Here is an 18974-nt window from a genome sequence, read left to right on the forward strand (position 1 = left end):
CTATAACCCCACCTGGGCTGCCCTAAATCCTCAGTCTCAGGAGGCTATTCATTCTGCTAGCTTCCACTCCAGGATCAGGGAGAAACAATTAGAAAGAAAGGAGAGTAAATGAAGGAGTTCATTTTATGGAACATCATTGAGCACCTGTTCACTAGTACAGTTCAACTCTTTTCAGGGATGCTAGCATATTTCAGATGTATTTAAGGGTTATTTGGATGTTAAGGCATATCGCCACAAAACCCGGTGAGGTAGGTATTAACTCCCCCTTTCACTGATTTCCAGGAGATGAACTGATTTGCCATAGTACAGACAAGTGACAAGCAGCAGATAAAAGATTGGAATCTACATCACCCCCAACTTCCTCTTGCTCTCCATCATACCACAGATGCCTGTAGTCAAGGGCATACCCTTTTGGGTATAATCAGTCTTCAGTGGACTCAGGTCCATTTGTTGAATCAACAAATGAAAATAAGTTGGATTAAGAAACCCCCTCTTAGAACCCTGTTTTCAAAAACCTGGCAGTTTACATTTCAACTCATCTGGGAAATCCAATAGGATTAATTACTATATACAGGGCTTTCCCAGTGGCTCAACAGTAAAGACTCTGCCTGCAAGACACACTTGATCCCTGGGCTGGCAAGATCCCCTGGAGTAGGAAATGGCAACCCACTCCAGTATTCTTTCCTGGAAAATTCCATGGACAGAGGAACCTGGTGGGCTACAGTCCATGGGGTCTCAGAGAGACAGGACTGAAATGACAGAGCACCATACATATAGCTAGGTAGAAATAAAGCCACAAATATCACCTTGTTTACAGAGATAGGAATGACTTCCCTTCTGAAATAGCCCAATTTCCCAGGGCTCCTTCTGGAGAAGGCAGAAGGGGAGGCCAGGAGTTTCTACTGCCCACATACCACCCACTGGAAGCTCCTTGGCTTCCTCTCTTTTCTTCTTCCTCACCCATTATTGAAGACTCCACTTTCAAAAAGATCCTGTTCTTTCTTCATGGGAAAGGAATTCTTTTCTCACCAAGGTATCCGTGTGACAGAAGGTTCCCACCCTGAGGTGTGTGTGCACGAATGAGAACATGAACCCACACCACACCAAACATGGAGAACTGTCTATGTGCATCTTGGCATTGGGCATGATTCTGAAGGAATCACATTTTTTTAAAAACCCGTAAGTTGTTTGGTACTGCTATATTAATAAATTGGGAATGACAAAACAACGCAGATAGAGTGTGGTTCTTTTTCCTTTCGTCCAGCCACAAGCCAATCTTTTATGGAAAAAAAAAAAAAAAAAAAGCCTGGAAAAAAGGATTCAGTGTTTTGACTAGAAGAGGGAGTCATAATTTTATCCTTCCCTACCAATAAACGATGACAAATCCAGACATCTAAGAATTAAAACGGCAACAAAGCAAGAACATGATTAGAAAAATAAATAAATAACATTTATTTTGTACAAAGGGGCTATCAGTGTCCGAGAGGCCCCGCGGCAGAGCGCGCCCTCAGAGGAGCAGGAGGGGGCCCAGCAGCAGTTCGCCCTGGCCCAGCAGGCGGCCCCGCTCCAGCCCGCGGCCCCGGTTCTCGGCCTTGACGCGCACGGCCAGGCGGCGCACCTCGTCCTCCGAGAGCCCGTCCAGGCACAAGTCCTGCTCCAAGACGGCCCTGCGACTCCGCCGGACCACGGCGCCCCGCGGCTTCAGGACGAAGCTGACTCTGCAGCCTACGGGGGCGCGGGGCTCGGCGGCCCCTCCAGCCGGGCCCTCAGCACGGACCAACCGGACGCGGAGGCGCCCGCTGGCCCGATTGTATTCGGCGGCCAGGCGCAGGGCGCCCCCGGCGCGGCCCAGAGTCACGGTGCCCTCGGCCTCCAGGCGCTCGGGACGCGGGTCGCGATGCGGCGAAAGGGATGTGACGGGGGCCCGCGTCGGGGACTCGGAGCTGGCGCGGCGTTCGTCCTCGTCATCATCTTCCCCGTCCCCGCTGGAGACGGAGCGGGCGCGGGTCAGGCCTCGGCTCCTCCCGGCCCGCAATGCTCGGCGCAGCAGCCCCTCCGGGGCGCGTAGGAGACGGCGGCAGCGGGGCGGCGGGGCGAACGTGTCCAGGGATGGGCTGGGGCCGCCGTGGGCTTTGGGGGTCGCAATGGGCGCTCTCGCCCCGGGCGCCATGGGAGCGTCTCCGCCGCCGCCCCCGTAGGTGTGGGCCCGGGGACGGGGGGCGGGCGGGAGCGCGGCGGCGCCCGGGTCCCCGAGGAAGAGCGACTCCTTGCGGCGGGTGTGCGGGCTCTCGAGCAGCGCGCAGAAGCCGTAGGCGGTGCGCGCCCGGGGCAGGTGCGGCAGTGAGAGTGCGGCCTGCGAACGCGGGTCCCAGTCCGTGCGCCCCGCGCCGTCGTCGGCTCCTCGAAGCCAAAGGTCCGGCTCAGCAGCGCACCTCCGGGGCAGCGCGGCGGCCGAGGGCGAGGACTCGGGAGCATAGGGGGTGGGCAGCCGCGGCGGGATGAAGAACTCGGGGATGCGGTTCGGGGTGAGCACATTGGAGAAGGCAGGCTCCAGAGGCGCGCTGCCCGCCGCCGAGGCGCGGAGTTTCCCGAGGAGCCCCATCTTCCGAGGCTGGGGCTGGGAGTGGCGGGAAGAAGCGCTCCTGCGGGGGAGAGAAGCGAATGAGTTTGGGGGCCTCTCGAGAGTGGCTGGACACCTATCCAGGGTCCTCGGGGGTACCAACGCTCCAACAATCCCCTGCCAGTCCCGGCGAGCTCGCGCGCGCCCACAAAACCACCCGCCTTCCATTCATTGGTACTAATTAAACAAAGAAGGAGAAATCAGACCTGCTGCGTCTTTTTCAGTTCCTCTGGTTCGTGAGTTTCAAGTTGCCTTCTGGTGCCTGCTGACGCTCCAGCTTCAGCACTGTAGCCGGGACAGGGGCGCTCCCCCTTATATTGCAGCCTGAGTCCCGCCCAGCTGGTCAGGAGTCCAACCCCTGGAGCCGCCGGGCGGCTCGCCCTTCCGGCGGCCCCTTCTCGCCAGAGCCGCTGGGGTTCGCGTGGGAGCGAAGCTGTGGCGAGAGCCAGCCCCCTTCTGCTCAGCCCTGGGGCCTGCATCCGCTCTGCGTGCAGGGAACCTCTCGCACCGGCCTGCGAAAGGCCGGTGGAGGGAGGACGCCCGGGTCGGCTGCCAGGAAGAATTGGCAGCTGAAAATGTTGGCGGCTTCTCGGAAAAGGTGAAGGATAAGGAAGCAAGAAGTTCTTTTTAGCTGGGAGCTAAATCCCACCCCCAACCCGGCATGTGAACTACACGCACTAGGGGCTTCTGTTTTACTGCCCCCATGAACCTGCAGTCTGTAGACCAGTATAGTTCCCATGGTACTCGTGTACTTATTTATGCTTTTGTCTCCCTCTGCTAGACCTTGGCCTTCTTAAAGAGTATCATTGACTGCCTCAGTCAATGCCATATATGTTGGTGGAGTGGGTGAATTAAAGTATGCAAAAATCTCTGAATGACTACCAGCTCTGCCTGTCAACTTAAATATTTATTTGTTTGTTTGTCTTGGTTTCGGCATGTGGGATCTAGTCCCCTGATCAGGGTTGGAACCCCGGGTCCCAAGCGCTGGGAATGCAATCTTAGCCACTGAATCACTAGGGAAGTCCCTGCCTATCATCTCGATTGTCACAAATGATGGGTTTTTGGCTCAGGCCCTAAACATGACACGATATTTCAAAGCTGCCCTGTTCTCTCTGCTCCATCATGAAGGTATCCAGTTAGAAAGCATCTTACAAAAAAATCCACGTTGCCTCATTCCCAACCTTCATTTTCTAAGATGAGAAAACTGGAAGTCCAGTGGGACTTGATGAAATCCTGTAAAGGGTTCCACAGAACTAATTAATGGCAGAAGCTGGAACCAGCAATTTCCTGTCAGTTTGCTTTTGCACGTGATACTTCCTGTTATCTGAAATGCCCTTCTCTGCTTTTTTTTTTTTTTTTTTCCTCTATAAAGAACTCCTTTTGTTTTACTTTAGCCAGACATCAACCTGTTCAGAATCCTCTGCTCTACTCCTTCGCTACAGTTCTCCATGTCTCCTTATTCCCTTCATGGGCATTCAATGTACCACCACTGCTGCATTCAGCAGCCTGCTGTGGAATTTTTGGTTGACAAGTTTGCCTTCTCTACTAAACTAGGGAGTTTCTTGAGGGCAAGGACCGTGGTAAGACAACCAGAGAGGAGTCTGTGGGACCTACTATCAGTATATGTAAAATAAAGAGAAGGACTACTGTCTGGAACCTGCGTCTGCCTCCATCCCAAAGCAGACCTCTCTAAGCGACAAGCCTAGCTGTCTTATTCATCTCCTCCACTTTCAGTGCCTGGACATACAGTGCCGGGCAAATAATAAGTGCTCAGTAAATATTTGATGAATTATATTGTGTTGTATTTAGCTTGATCTGGTCTTATGACTGTCATGTGCTTTTAACCACATCTCTCTCTGCTTTGTTCAATTTCTTTCTCACAACAAACCAGTGCGGTGGACATTGCTTCTGTTTATGATATAAGAAACTGAGGCTCATCAGTCAAATTATGAATCGCAGCCCATGTATTGTAAATCCTAGCGTTTTGCTAATTTCTTCCTTCTCTTTCCTTTCTCCTTCCATTCATCCACTCAGCTCAGTTTCATTCACTGAGTTCACTATATGTCAGAGATTGGGTGCATGTTTTGTATTGCACTTAACATCCAGAATTTTCATTCTTAAAGCAACTCAGTCTCCTAAGTAGTTTCCATTATCTTTGCTTTGGATTAAGTACCATTATTTCCAAATTTTTAAAGGTAAGGAAAGTGAATGTTTTCCATAAATGAATAGTTAATACTTTCTTTTAAAAGTGATCACTGTTGTTCTGTTTTTTGAAAGGGCAAGCATGAATCAATATGCAGCCACAGAGTAGTAACCAGACCTGCTGAAGTCAAACTTGCAAGCAAAAGAATTCCCAGAGGTCTCCGACTGCATCTTTCCTATTGATTCTTCAGGCCAGTCTGCAAATTCTTGGGTGAATGGCCTTCTCTAAGCATAGCACACTTGCATGATATCCTGCCCAGGAGCCAGCTCACTTCCAATGAAACCTCAGTGAAAATGGCTTTCCCTCTCCTGAAGGTCTTTGTGACATGAACACACAGAACTTCTGTCAGTGAGTAAATCCACTAAAAGCAGGACATGAGATTTGAGAAATTATGCTACCAATACAGCCATGTTCATGGAAAAACATAAGCACATCTATAAACACAAAATAATTAGTTTTCCATAGATCAATATTCTACAGAAGAGACCTAAGATACAGGACAATTAAATTACTTACACTGGAATACACTTCAGTCATTCATTCATCTAAACCAATAGCTACAGGCTGAGTCCAGAATTAGAGGCCTGGTATCCTTCCTGATTCTTAAGTCACAATAGTAGAACGTGAAAATCCCCTCCCCAGTGGAAACTCTGATCACACCCATTATTTCATTATTTTGTGACTTATGGCAGAAAGCAAAGAGGAATTAAAGACCTTCTTGATGAAGGTGAAAGAGGAGAGTGAAACAACTGACTTAAAACTCAACATTCAGAATGCAAAAATCACGGCATCCGGTCCCATCGCTTCACGGCAAATAGATGGGGAAACAATGGAAACAGTGAAAGACTTTATTTTCTTGCGCTCCAAAGTCACTGCAGATGGTGACTGCAGCCATGAAATTAAAAGGTGCTTACTCCTTGGAAGAAAAACTATGACGAACCTAGACAGTATATTTAAAGAAGAGCCATTACTTTGCCTTCAGAGGTCTGTATAGTCAAAGTTATTATTTTTCCAGTAGTCATGTATGGATGTGAGAGCTGGACCAAAAAAAAGACTGAGCACCAAAGAATTGATGCCTTTGAACTGTGATGTTGGAGAAGATTCTTGAAAGTCCCTTGGACTGCAAGGAGATCCAACCAGTCAATCCTAAAGGAAATCAACCCTGAATATTCATTGGAAGGACTGATGCTGAAGCCCCAATACTTTGGCCACCTGATGCGAAGAACTGACTCATTAGAAAAGGCTCTGATGCTGCAACTATTGAAAGCAGGAGAAAGGGATGACAGAGGATGAGATGGTTGGATGGCATCACCGACTCAACGGATATGAATTTGAGCAAGCTCTAGGAAACGGTGAAGGACAGGGAAGCCTGGTGTGCTGCAGTCCTTGGGGTCACAAAAAGTCAGACGCAACTGAGTGACTGAACACCAACAAATAAATACAAAAGGTTCACCATCATCTTTTATTCAGGCTCTGAAATTGTTAAAGAAACTATGCCATTAATGATATTAATGTTTACTGAATACTCACTACGTACTGGGGTCTTATTTAATCCCTAAACAACCCTCTAAAGAAGATAGGGATTTAAAAACTGCAGCTTGTAGAGAGTAAACAATTGTCCAAAATCTCCCATCCAGTAAGAGTGGCGCTGGGACTCAGATTCAGATCAATTCGGCTCATTCCCTGTGTGCTTTAACCGCTTCACTATAGTGCCACCCTCAAAGCTGCTTTTCCTGAACCCATCTCCTCTCCAGGTAGTTAGACAAAAGGAAAAGAAAGCCATGTCCCAAGGCCTTGCATTGAAACTACACACATTATTGACGATACCAGCACCTAAAAGATTAAAGCATGCAACTGTCCTAAGCAGGAAGTCACTAGCTATACCACTTGTAGACAGAATCCTTGTCTTCTCGGGAAGTGTACTGATGCTTCTGTATTTATACCATACCTTGGTTCCAGAATAGGATTTGAGGTGATCCGCATAATAAAGACCCAGACAATTTATTGTCAGCTAAAGCCTGACATGGTGAAAATGGAAAAGACATGCAATTAGCTAAGAACCCTGAGTGAAGTCACCAGTTGACACTACCTATTACCCCAAAATGGGAAGAACAAGGTGTGAAAGCAATAAAAGAAGCTCCCATGGGGAGCTGGGGGTAACTTTATTTTTTCTCAATCGAAGTATAGTTGTTTTATAATGTTGTGTTAGTTTCAGGTATATAGAAAAGTGATCAGATATATATACATATATATATATATATATATTCTTTTTCAATTGTTTTCCATTAACGGTTATTTCAAGATATTGAATATAGTTCCCTGTGCTATATAATGGATCCTCATTGTAGTATTAACTGTTCATTTCCACCCCAAGTTAGTATATTCTTTCCTGTGGTAGCTGTATGTTTTTTCCGGTGGTGCTTGTCTTAGTTATTGCTTAATTCAAGTTATGTACAGTGTCATTAATGTTATTTCAATCTCTGTAAGTCAAATAGTCTTTTAAAATCTTAACCATGTATTACATTTACATTATGATAGTGATTATGATATCTTCATATTAAATCAAGTACTTGATATGACTTATTAAAACTGGTGAACACAGTAATTAATGCATAGCTGCTTATACTTCCTTATGGGCTGTCTAGAAAATAAACTCTACTAGCCTTGATCGCCGGTCAAATGCTTGATCCTAGGTAGTCACTGATTTATCTGTCTTTTCTCTGTAAACAGCAACCGAATTTTTAAGTATTCCATTCTCTTTCCTATCACTACTTTAATGCTGACCAGAAGTAACATTCCTGTTGAAGACTTATTTTTGTTCTTTGTCCAAGGTATCTAGATTCCATTCACATTTTCTTCAATTTTTCTTTTCTAGGTTTTAGGAAAAAATGCATTTCATGTATGTAAAAACCAAAGCATAATATAGTGAACACCTGTTTACCCACCAACCAGCTTAAAAAAAAAAAAAACCATTTTCAAAACAGTTAAAGCTCCCTAGGCAACACTTTTTAACCACACTCTTGTCTCTTCCCCAGATTTAAGTACTATCTTGAATTTGGGGCTATTGTTCTCTCATTTCTCTGCCTCTCTCTCCCCCACCCCTTTATTTTGTTTATTTATTTGACTGTGCCAGGTGTTAGTTGCAGGCATGCAGGAAGATCTTTGATCTGCATTGCAGGATGTGAGATCTAGTTCCCCAACCAGGAATCAAACCTGGGCCCCCTGCATTGAGCAAGGCATCTTAGCCACTGGGCTGCCACGGAAGTCCCTCCCCTCCTCTTTAAATATTAGTTTTATTGCCTATACACATGTGGGCTTCCCTGGTAGCTCAGTGGTAAAGAGTCTGCCTACCAATGCAGGAGACCTGAGTTCAGTCTCTGGGTTTGGAAGATCCCCTGGAGAAGGAAATGGCAACCCGCTCCAGTATTCTTGCCTGGAGAATCCCATGGACAGAAGAGCCTGATGCACTGCAGACCATAGGGTCAAAAAGAGTCAGAAGACTTAAAGACAAAATAATAACAACATATATACATATTTCTCCCTAAAAAGTTATTTTTTCCATTTTTTATTTTCATAAAAATTATAATTCTAGACATTCTTTCACAGTTTGCTTTTTTTCACTCTACATTGTAAGATTCATGTATGTGCACATGTGGAGCTCTAGTTCATTCATTCTTACTGATGTGCAGCATTCCATTGTGTAAACGTGCTTCATTCTCTTGCTGATGGCTGCTCGGATTGTTTCCAGTTTTTCCACAGCTGGGATGAGCTCAGGTATACAGGTCTTCTCAGTCACCTGTGCAAAGATTTTCTAGAGTATATCTCTATTGTATTTGCACCTTCAGTTTTAATGCAAAATCACTTTCCTCACAGCAGTATATAAGACTTTCTATTGCTCCCATCCTCAACTACATGTAGTATGATCAGATTTTTAAAAAATAATTTTATTTTTGGCTGTGCTGGGTCTTCTTGTTGCTGTGTGGGCTTTTCTCTAGTTGTGGTGAGCAGGGGCTGCTCTCTAGTTATGGTGCCCAGGCTTCTCATTGCAGTGGCTTCTTTTGTTGTGGATCACGGGCTCTAGGGCACTCTCACTTCAGCAGTAGTGGTGGTTCCTACGACCTAGAGCACAGGCTTGATAGTTGCTGCGCAGGGGCTTAGTTGCTCCGCGGCATACGGGATCCTCAATATATGGGACTGAACCTGCGTCCCTCCACTGACAACTGGGTTGTTTACCACTGAGCCACCAGGGACGCCCCAGATTTTAAAATATTGCTAATATGGTGAGTGTTGTGGGCTGAATTGTGCCCTCCCAAAATTCACATGTGACATCCTAACCTGTAGTGGCTCAGAATGTGACTATATTCAGGGACAAGATCTTTTAAAGAGGTTGTTGTTGTTGTTGTTCAGTGTCTCAGTCGTGTCTGACTCTGCAAACCCATGGACTGCAGCACGCCAGGCTCCCCTGTCCTTCACTATCTCCTGGATTCGCTCAAATTCACGTGCGTTCAGTTGGTGATGCTGTCTAACCATCTCATCCTCTTCTGCCCTCTTCTTTTGCCTTCAACCTTGCCCAGCATCAGGGTCTTTTCCAATGAGTTGGCTCAGGTGGCCAAAGGACTGCAGGTTCAGCTTCAGCAACAGTCCTTCCAATGAATAGTCAGGGTTGATTTCCTTTAAGATTGATTGGTTTGATCTCCTTGTTGTCCAAGGGACTCTCAAGAGTCGTCTCCTACACCACAATTTGAAAGCATCAATTCTTTGGCACTTAGCCTTCTTTACCATTCAAGATTGCTGGTTTAAAAATGTATGGCAAGAGCCACTACAATATTGTAAAGTAATTAGCCTCCAACTAATAAAAACAAATGGAAAAAAATAAAGGGACTCTCAAGAGTCTTCACCAGCAAAAAAAAATATATAAAATAAAATAAAAAGGTATTTGAGGTTAAATGAGGTCATTAGAGGGGGCCATAATCTGATGTGACTGGTATCCTTATAAGAAGAGATTAGAACAGACATGCACAGAGGGAAGATAATATGAAGAAGATTGTCACTTGCAAGCCAAGGAGAGAGTCCCTTAGAAGTCAACAGAACATCTGGATTTGGACTCCCAGCTCCAGATCTGTGCAGAAATAAATTTCCATTATTTAAGCCCTGTGGTCTGTAGTTCCTTGTTATGGCAGCCCTATACTAATACAGTGATTTTATTTTTATTTTTTTTCTGTTGGCAAAGTAATGTCTCTGCTTTTTATTTTTTTTTCCCAATTTTAATTAGTTGGAGGCTAATTACAGTATTGTAGTGGTTTTTGCCATACATTGACATGAATCAGCCGTGGATTTACATGTGTTCTCCATCCTGAACCCCCCTCCCACCTCCCTCCCCATCCCATCCCTCTGGGTCATCCCAGTGCACCAGTCCCGAGCACTTGTCTCATGCATCCAACCTGGACTGGCGATCTGTTTCACACTTGATAATATACATGTTTCGATGCCGTTCTCTCAGATCATCCCACCCTCGCCTTCTCCCATACAGTCCAAAAGTCTGTTCTATACATTTGTGTCTCTTTTTCTGTCTTGCATATAGGGTTATCGTTACCATCTTTCTAAATTCCATATATATGCATTAGTATACTGTATTGGTGTTTATCTTTCTGGCTTACTTCACTCTAATACAGTGATTTTAAAATAGTAAATTATCATGCTAATTTGCATTTCTGTCATTGATAATTGAGGTTTAGCAATTTTGCATGTAATTAATCATGCAGCTTTCTATAAAATTGTCTTAAATTCAAAAAATATATATATCATTGTGTCATTTCCTTCTCTTATACATATATACACACATTGAACACTACTTCCTGATCACTTTTAAGTACTGTACCTATCTCCCCTGTGACTTGCTTTTCATATTTTTATGATGCCTTTTGAGAAATAGAAAACAGAAATTGTCTCCTAATTCTGGATGCTAGAAGTCTAAAATGAAGGTGTCAGCAGAGCCGTGCTTCCTCTGAAACCTGTAGGAAGTCTCCTTCCTTGCCTCTTCCCGGCTCCTGGTTACTCGCCGGAAGCTCTGGGAGCTCCTTGGCTTTACAGTGGCAACGCTTTAGTCTCTGCCTGCCTCTGTGCGTGGCGTTCTCCCCTGAGTCTGTGCCTCTGCATTTCACCTCTGCTCAAAAAGACACAAGTCTTATTGGATTAAGGGTCTACCCTACTCCCATATGACTTCACCTTAACCAATTACATCTGTAAAGATGCTATTTTTATAAATTTGGCCACATTCTGAGGTACTGGAGTTAGATCTTCCACAAATACTTTGGGGAGAAACAATTCAACCCATAACAATGACTGAATCATACCATGTCTGATCCATCTGTCATCAATGACTTCTGGGGAATTTCAGGTTCTAAAACAGGAAAAAATGTAGGAATCCCCATAAAAATTGAACCACCCGTTATTCCCAGCACAGGAACCAGAGGTCACTTCCACACCTCTGCTTCTTGGGTAGAGCTATTTATAATTGTTGCCTCTTCAGGGGAAACGTGAAAGTTAGCCAATTCACTTAAGGCTCTGCCACTTTCCTGAGGCTGCTTCCAACTGGCTCACAACCAACTGTTGCTGTTTAAAGAATAAAATCCGCTCATCGTGAATAAGGAAATGACTGAATAAAGCCTGGAATTTCTAGGAAGGAAATAGGTTGTAGAGCATTTTTCCCCCACGTGGGGAGCTGTGGAGCCACACGGGTACAGAGTAGAGCATGCAAGCGCCCAGGCCAGCTCAGGGCAAGGGGTGCCACAAGGGGACCGGCCTGCCTCCAGGGAGAAGACTGCTAAGGCCTGGGCAGGGCCTCCCCACCTCCCTGTCAACTTTTTGTCAGACGAGAGACCTGGGATCTTGGTACAGTCCAAATGGTAAGGAAAGAGCCATGCATGCATGCATGCTAAGTAGCTTCAGTAGTGTCTGAATCTTTGTGACCCCATGGACTGTAGCCGCCAGGCTCGTCTATCCATGGGGTTCTCCAGGCAAGAATACTGGAGTGCGCTGCCATGCCCTCCTCCAGGGGATCTTCCCAACCCAGGGATTGAACCTAGGTCTCCCACATTGCAGGGTAGATTCTTTACCATCTGAGCCACCAGGGAAGCCTGGAAAGAGCCATAGAGAAGGAGGGATAGAGAACACTTTCAGTCGTCTTCTCAAGAAAGAAGAAATTCAAGCCAGATCTCACTTAGAAGGGAAATATTTCATTTCCAGTAACACCAGTATTGTGGAGAAATCTGTAACTATTACCATTAGAACTAAATAGTTGTTTCTGTAAAATATACACATAAACTCTTTGTCATATCTATAAAATTTTAAGTGTCTGTCACAGACCAGGTTCCCTGAGAAATAGAGTAAACTAGAGATGTGCACATTAACTATGTTATTGGAAGATGCTCTTGAGAGATACACCTGTGGGGAATGAAGAGAGCAGGATTGGGCCAACGGGTGAAAGTGGCGATGCAGTCCCCACACAGGCCTCTGCAGATTCCACAAAGAGCTCTGGAACTGGAAGCGGCCTGAGGAGTTATCTCAGTGTGAAGTAAGGAGGCAGGCAATTATTATCCCTCTTGCCCTCATCGATCAATCATTGGCCAAGAGGTCTCCCAGGGAAGTGGGCATGACCTTCATCATGGTTGAGTCCCTCAACTAAGGCAGTTCCTTCCTGGAGAAGAATTTATCTGTGTTTTGTTAGCAGCTAGAATGAGTGTCTAGAAACTGAAGTGGGGGTGGTAGTCTGGGCAACACACCACAGCCTCGTAAGTGATTGTTCTTATGTTCAATTGTTCTCACTCTGGAGTGACTACCAGAGAGGTGACACATTCAAAACACACACACCATGGCCACTCTGCACATGCTGATGTCCTTCACTCCGTTTGTAGAAATATCTAATCCTAAAGATTCCTCCACTTAACACAATTCACCCATCCCTCATTTAATCACAAATGCACTCATGTCCTTCCTGAGTGGTAGGACCACTTTTAAGGTGTATCCAGATAATATTCATTTCTTGTCAATAGCAAGTTCTCATTTCTGATAACCTCTGGGCAGACTGGTTAAATACACTGAGGTATAACATCCATGGCTTCAGTAGTGAGGAATCTGCCTGCCGAGGAAGAGAAATGGGTTCGATCTCTAGGTTGAGAAGATTCCCTGAAGAAAGAAATAGCAATGCACTCCAGTATTCTTACCTGAGAAACCCCAAGGACAGAGGAACACAGCGGTGGCCACTGTCCATGGGGTCACAAAAAAGTCAGACACAACTTAGCAACTGAACAACACAATAATATCCGTTATGTTAGAGATCACTTAAACTAAAGTTATGGCTGACAATATAAGAAAACAATGTGCACCATATGATCTCATTTCTGGGGAAAGGTATACATATGAAGCCTTTCAGAATGGCCACTAAAACAGGGTGTGTAGTTATCTCTGGACAGTGATGGGATTATATAGTATTCAAATTTTTCTCCTCTTGCTTAAATGTATTTTCTGATCAACCCAATAAGCATGTTACTTCTGTAATAGGACAAAACAACTGTTTCTCCTCTGAAGGGTAGATACAGTTTGGGAAGAGCAGGCCTTATGACTATGTTAATCAAGTAGTGATTTGTTTAATCATCAGGGGAAGAAATTAGGAACAGGACTTTAAATGGAATTTGTATATTATACTGGCCACTTCAGATCCCAGGAAATTTAGGGAAGGACAGGTCTGAGTAAAAGAAGAAGGTTTAGACCTGTGCTGTTCAAAACACTGACCATCAGCCACATGTGACTTTTGGGCACTTAAAATGTGGCTGGTTCAAACTGCCATGTGCTTTAACTGTAAAGTACAAGATTCCAAAGATTTAGTATTAAAAATGTAAAATATACCATTAATAATTTTAATACTACATCTTGAGATGATAATATTTTGGATATATTGGGTTAAACAATATACAATATTAAATTTCTCCTGTTTCTTTCTAGTCTAGACATTTGTCAGGAAGTATGAGTTCTCTGAAATACTTTCCCCAAAGTATAAACAATTTGAAAAAGTAATTGTCTCACAGGACACCCACTAACATTACAGTTTTACCTGGGGCTTTCCTAGGACCACCACAGAAAAGTGGGGGCAGAAGGGGTGGCTCATTTGGGCTGACAAAAGAGCGCATCAAATGAGCTTTGTGAGCTGCAAGGCCATTAAATCCAACCACTTAACTGTGTGTATGTCAGTCTATGTCACTGAAGTCTATCAGCTCAGAGAAAGTTAAGGAAACAACATGCTGTTGCAGACAGACATTAACATCTTCCCGTGGGAAAAGCCCTCACGCCTGTCATGGGACGCTGCACGGGAACTGCCCATTGCACCTACATGCCAGATGTTGACTTGAGTTGAACTGAGCATGTGATGGGAAGATTCTGACCTATTCTCAAGGAAGAAGATTAGTCACTTGGGAAAAGTGCCTTTAAGGAAGAATGATTTACTCTTAATGACATGTGCAGTTTTGTCTTTGATTAATTTATTCTTGGTTTTTAATGATCAGTGTCCAAAATTAAGATGTAGTCAGTGGTTACTCTGTGTTAATATGGAAAAGCACAAGCTAGTTTGTAAGTCATACAGATCCGTCCAAACCTAGGCAAATGCTTTTAGAATATTAGGTAATGTTTACAGAAATTTCAGAGAACACTAAATATATCTCAATTATCATTTCATCTTCTCAGCTATCTAGGAGGTATTTTTCTACCTGCAATAAACGAGAGTGTAAAGTGTAACTTGAGCTTGGAACTAATTCCAAAGGCCCAGTCAGTAGCAACTTAAAATGTTTTTTTTCTTTTTGTGATGTGACATGCCAGGTCTCAGGTTTCCCCAACAAGGGATCGAATCTGTGTCTCCTGCATTGGAAGCATGAAGTCTTAATCACTGAACCTCCAGGGAAGCCCCAACAAATTTTTGTTAGAATAAGATACAACTAATAAGGTGATTGCTGCCTGAGTGGTGCTCCCCAAATCTCCCTTTATTCCAGGTTTCAGAAATTCCTCCTCACAGAGCACCATCTGATGCCTTACTAGATAGGCACTCAGTGAGCTGTAATCAGTTATTATTTAGCACCATGCTTCTCAAACTACTCCCTCTGGAGCTATGGAATTATGTACATTTTCTGTAAGTTTTATGAGAAAACTTTTCACATGTAATGGAACACACTCTCACACACAAAAACAAGAATTTTGGAAAAGCCAAAGAGGATCAATTTTGTACAGAGAAGACAGAAAATATTACAGTAAATAGTGGTATTTGACCTGGGACTTCAGAGATTCATGATATTAGCCAGGTTCAGCCACACAGCAAACAAAAGTGGGACATTATTCCTGTTGCTATGATTACTGTCAGCAGTATCCATTCTCATCAATTGAGAAGATGGCACAACTTCAGTGCTGGGACAGACAGGAATCATCGTAGGAACCAAATCAACTGTCCGCCGCATAAGCAACGAGAGATCACCTTTACACCTCTGCTTTTCAACAAGACTATTCAAATCTGTTTCCCAAGGGAAACATGAAATTTCTCAATTTGGCAGGGTCTTGCCTTGTCCATGAAGCTTTCTCAGATTTGCTAAAGAACAGTTGCTGCTTAAGGAAATTTAAAGGGCTATAAAATACTTTTCATTCTCCATACTACAAAGGATAAAACTTGGTTCAACTTAAGAGCAATTTTTTTCTCTTACAATGCCAGACATTCTCTGCAATTAGCATTTTCCTTAAATAGATTTTATTCAAATACTGTTAGCATAACCTGCCATGTCCCTCTGCCTTCTACTTTTAAAGTTCTGTGTGCTGTGAAGGGGGTCTTTTTTAAGAGAGATGACTGGAGTGCTTTGGTAAAAATTGAAAGTCTCTCTATATAGAAGTACAGTCTGACATTTGTCTTGAGTCATATTTTCTGGTTCACAGTTGGAATGATACCGTGTGCGTGTTTCAAGCCAGTTGCAGACAAACCAGCTTGAATAATCCCCTTTGTCACCACTTTGTTTGACTAGATGACAGAGATCCAACAAGGCTCCAACAAGGACGAACTGCCCAATTTGAAAAAAAGACGGGTTCTGGATCCACTGAGGTGGCTGGGCTTTCCAGTTTGGATGGTAGCTAATATAATAATATTATCACTCTACTCACATTCAGCATCCCTGAGACAGAGGCATATTGGAAAGGAGAAAACATAATGGCCCCACGGGAAGCTATATACCATGAACACAGCTTTTGAGAGTAGCAGTGGTAAGTTCACTGCAGCCAGCCCAGCCCGGGGTCAGTGGAGTTCAGGCATCTTCAAGATGAACTAATGGACTAAAAAACAAAAGCTCCCCACACTCCCTTGAATATTTTCTGAGTTAAGACTTTGGGCCTTGGTACAGTCTCAATAGTGAAGGGCCCTCCAATGGCTAATACATAACACTTACTGCTGCCCTTTGCAAGTGAGGGCTTCAAGTTATATGACATTTTTGTATACAAGTAGTATGAAGAAATCCTTATCTAAAACAGATAGTACTAAATATTACTTAATTTGTGTCATCTTTGAAAGATATTTCACACAAATAAATGCTTTGTCAGATCATATGTCATCAAAAGTCCACTTTATCACAATGCTCTAGTATCACCTTGAAGTATATATGTTGTAAGATAGCACAAATGTCAGGAAGGTTTCAATAGTCATTTACATACCTTAGTGCCAGGCATTCTATGGCACCATTTGTTTCGTGAGTGGAAATGCAGTTTCAAGGAAACCTCACACAAAGGAACTCAAATATCCCACACTTAAAAGCACACTTGCCCTCTCACTCAGGAGACAGAGCAACACAGGGGGTCCTTGTTCTCAGCGTCTCTAGTCTCTAGTTGCTGTCCATTCACCTTCCACATGAAAATCCTCCTGGGACGGGGCCTGTGGACCACAGGAGATTTGTTAATTTTGTTAATTTATTAACAAATTTGTTAATTTGTTAATTAAATTAAAGCACACTTATATGAAAGATTAAAAAATCAGTGTGGTAGACAGAATTGTACTAAATGATCCCGTTTCTGAAAGAAAAAATGTATATAGGGCACACACTGTGGGGATATCCACTAAAATGTTGCCAGCAAGTTGACTCTGGATGGTTGCAGATAATTCCAATCTTTATCTCATTGCTTGTCGATATTTTCTAGATTTACCAAAATGATGGTGTTCCACAGTAGAACCCTTTGTCTCTTAAGAATTAGATAGTTCTCTTGGGAGATGGACATGAAGCTACTTTAGACAATGAATGTGAGTAATATTTGATGATATTAGGATGGAGTTTTAAATATAGTCAGTGTAACAGTTGCCACTGCAGAGCCCAGGAACTTGGGAAAGGACAGATCTAGGTAAAATAAAAAGGCTTTAGACAGATGGGAAAGTACATGAGTTCACTGAAAGCTCAAGAAAAAGTGAAAATGTTGAAGCTTGAAAATAATGTAGCATTCCCTGATTCCCTTATAGGTCAAATGCTGGACCCCTGCCAGGCAGAGAGAGACCCACACTACTTAACTGCTGTAAATGTGAAGCCATATGACTAGGGGCTTGGTAAGAGAGCAATGCACTTATGCTGAAAGGGGAAAACCAAGAACCATGAGCCTGTGGGGGAACTGAATCAGGCCTGGCCCAGGGCAGTGGATGGAAACCAGTCACAACAGTGAATCAGTAGTGTGGACCTGTGTGGAACTCCCCATCAGACAGGTGCATCCTCGCCCATTCCCTAGGAAGAAAACCAGTAGCCCTGGGGATGTTCAAGGTATGAGGAATGAATCAACGTAGTTTATAATGAATGACATGTCATTTTGATTTGGGTTATTTTGTTTGTTGACCTTTGAAAGTAGTGTCATAATTAACATGCAGTCGATGGCAACCCCAGAGAGGTTCCTCTAAAAACACACAAACTGGTTAAATTGATCCAAATGAAGCCAAATAAGGGAGAAAGTACTTTGACTACCTCCAAATTTCAATTCTATTTTCAGGTAAGAAAAGGGTGGAAGCTTTTCTAGTTCGTAGTTTCTTTAATTTCATTCTTCTTATCTCTCTCTTTCTCCCTTTCTAAAATGTTCTGACCTTCCTCACTCATAAGGTTTTGAATTCTTGAACAGATATTAAGTCCAGACCGAAATGAAGATTAATAAAACATTGTTTTGTACTGCAAACTAAAATTGAATGCTGCTTAAAAACTACCATAAATCTTGTAGTTCACTTTATTTAGTGTCAATGGAACTTTTCAGTCTTTGTGACAACCTAGAGGACCTGGAGAGGAAGATCAAATGGCAAAGGGAGGAAGCAGAGAAAGGAGAACTTAATGCACTAGGGAAATAGCACAATATAGAGTTAAGAGCCAGATTCTGTTTCCACCTGTATGAGCATCTTAGCTAAGTAACTTAAACACAAGCAACCCCTTCAGCAACTCTGCAAGGAAGCTGTTATTAACATCGTTATCATCCCCATTTTGTAGACAAGGAGACATGCTCAGAGAACAAAACCCATAACACAATACCTGGACTATAATTACTGCTATGCAAGTGTCCGTTTTAAATGCACTTAAAGTGAGTATTTAACACCCAGCCGATCAAGACTATACCTGGTTTGTTTCCAAAGAAGCAAGTCTCAGGCAGTGCTGTTTCTAAACCTGGGAGCCAGGTATTCCAATGTCTGAGAAATCAAGCATAGTTTCCATCAATTAATTTCCAGACTAACAATGAAATTGACCTTATCAGTTGCTTCTTCATGCCACATATTTAATAATCACACTTAAAAATTCCCAGTTTAAGAATTAGGATTACAGATGAGGAGAAGCTGCCACTCTTGGCTTAATTTAATCTAGGCCATATACAATATGTAAAAATGTAATAATCCTTGAAAAGTATTCTGTAACAATATTCTAGAATAGGAGATTTGCAAAGGTTTTTTTTTTGCAAAGGGCCAGTAGATAATTTTGGTTTGGTGATCATATACATTTTTGTTGCTACTGAAGTTGCTTTTTTTTTTTTTTTACAACTATATAGCCAATTCTGTAATAATGTAAAAATTATTTTTAGTTCAGGTGGCCAGACTAAAATTTTAGAATATAAGCTAAGAATAGTTTAAAA

The 18974-nt window shown here is 43.3% G+C and overlaps 1 protein-coding gene across 1 annotated transcript; it reads right to left on the reverse strand.

The window, feature by feature from the left end:
- Positions 1-1471: 1471 nt before the first annotated feature.
- On the reverse strand, positions 1472-2970 carry LOC133067234 (C2 calcium-dependent domain-containing protein 4A). The gene is made up of 2 exons (XM_061158397.1): positions 2827-2970; positions 1472-2642 (listed from the first exon to the last, which is right to left on the reverse strand). The coding sequence occupies exon 2, from the start codon at positions 2600-2602 to the stop codon at positions 1508-1510; it is 1095 nt and encodes a 364-aa protein (XP_061014380.1). The 5' UTR covers positions 2603-2642; positions 2827-2970; the 3' UTR covers positions 1472-1507.
- Between the last annotated feature and the right edge of the window lie 16004 nt (positions 2971-18974).

This window comes from Dama dama, chromosome 12, assembly GCF_033118175.1.
Source record: "Dama dama isolate Ldn47 chromosome 12, ASM3311817v1, whole genome shotgun sequence".
In the NCBI taxonomy this organism is placed as follows: domain Eukaryota; kingdom Metazoa; phylum Chordata; class Mammalia; order Artiodactyla; family Cervidae; genus Dama; species Dama dama.

Excerpts from the sequence above, each read along its gene's own strand:
- LOC133067234 (XM_061158397.1), bottom strand. The coding sequence starts at position 2,602 with ATGGGGCTCCTCGGGAAACTCCGCGCCTCGGCGGCGGGCAGCGCGCCT.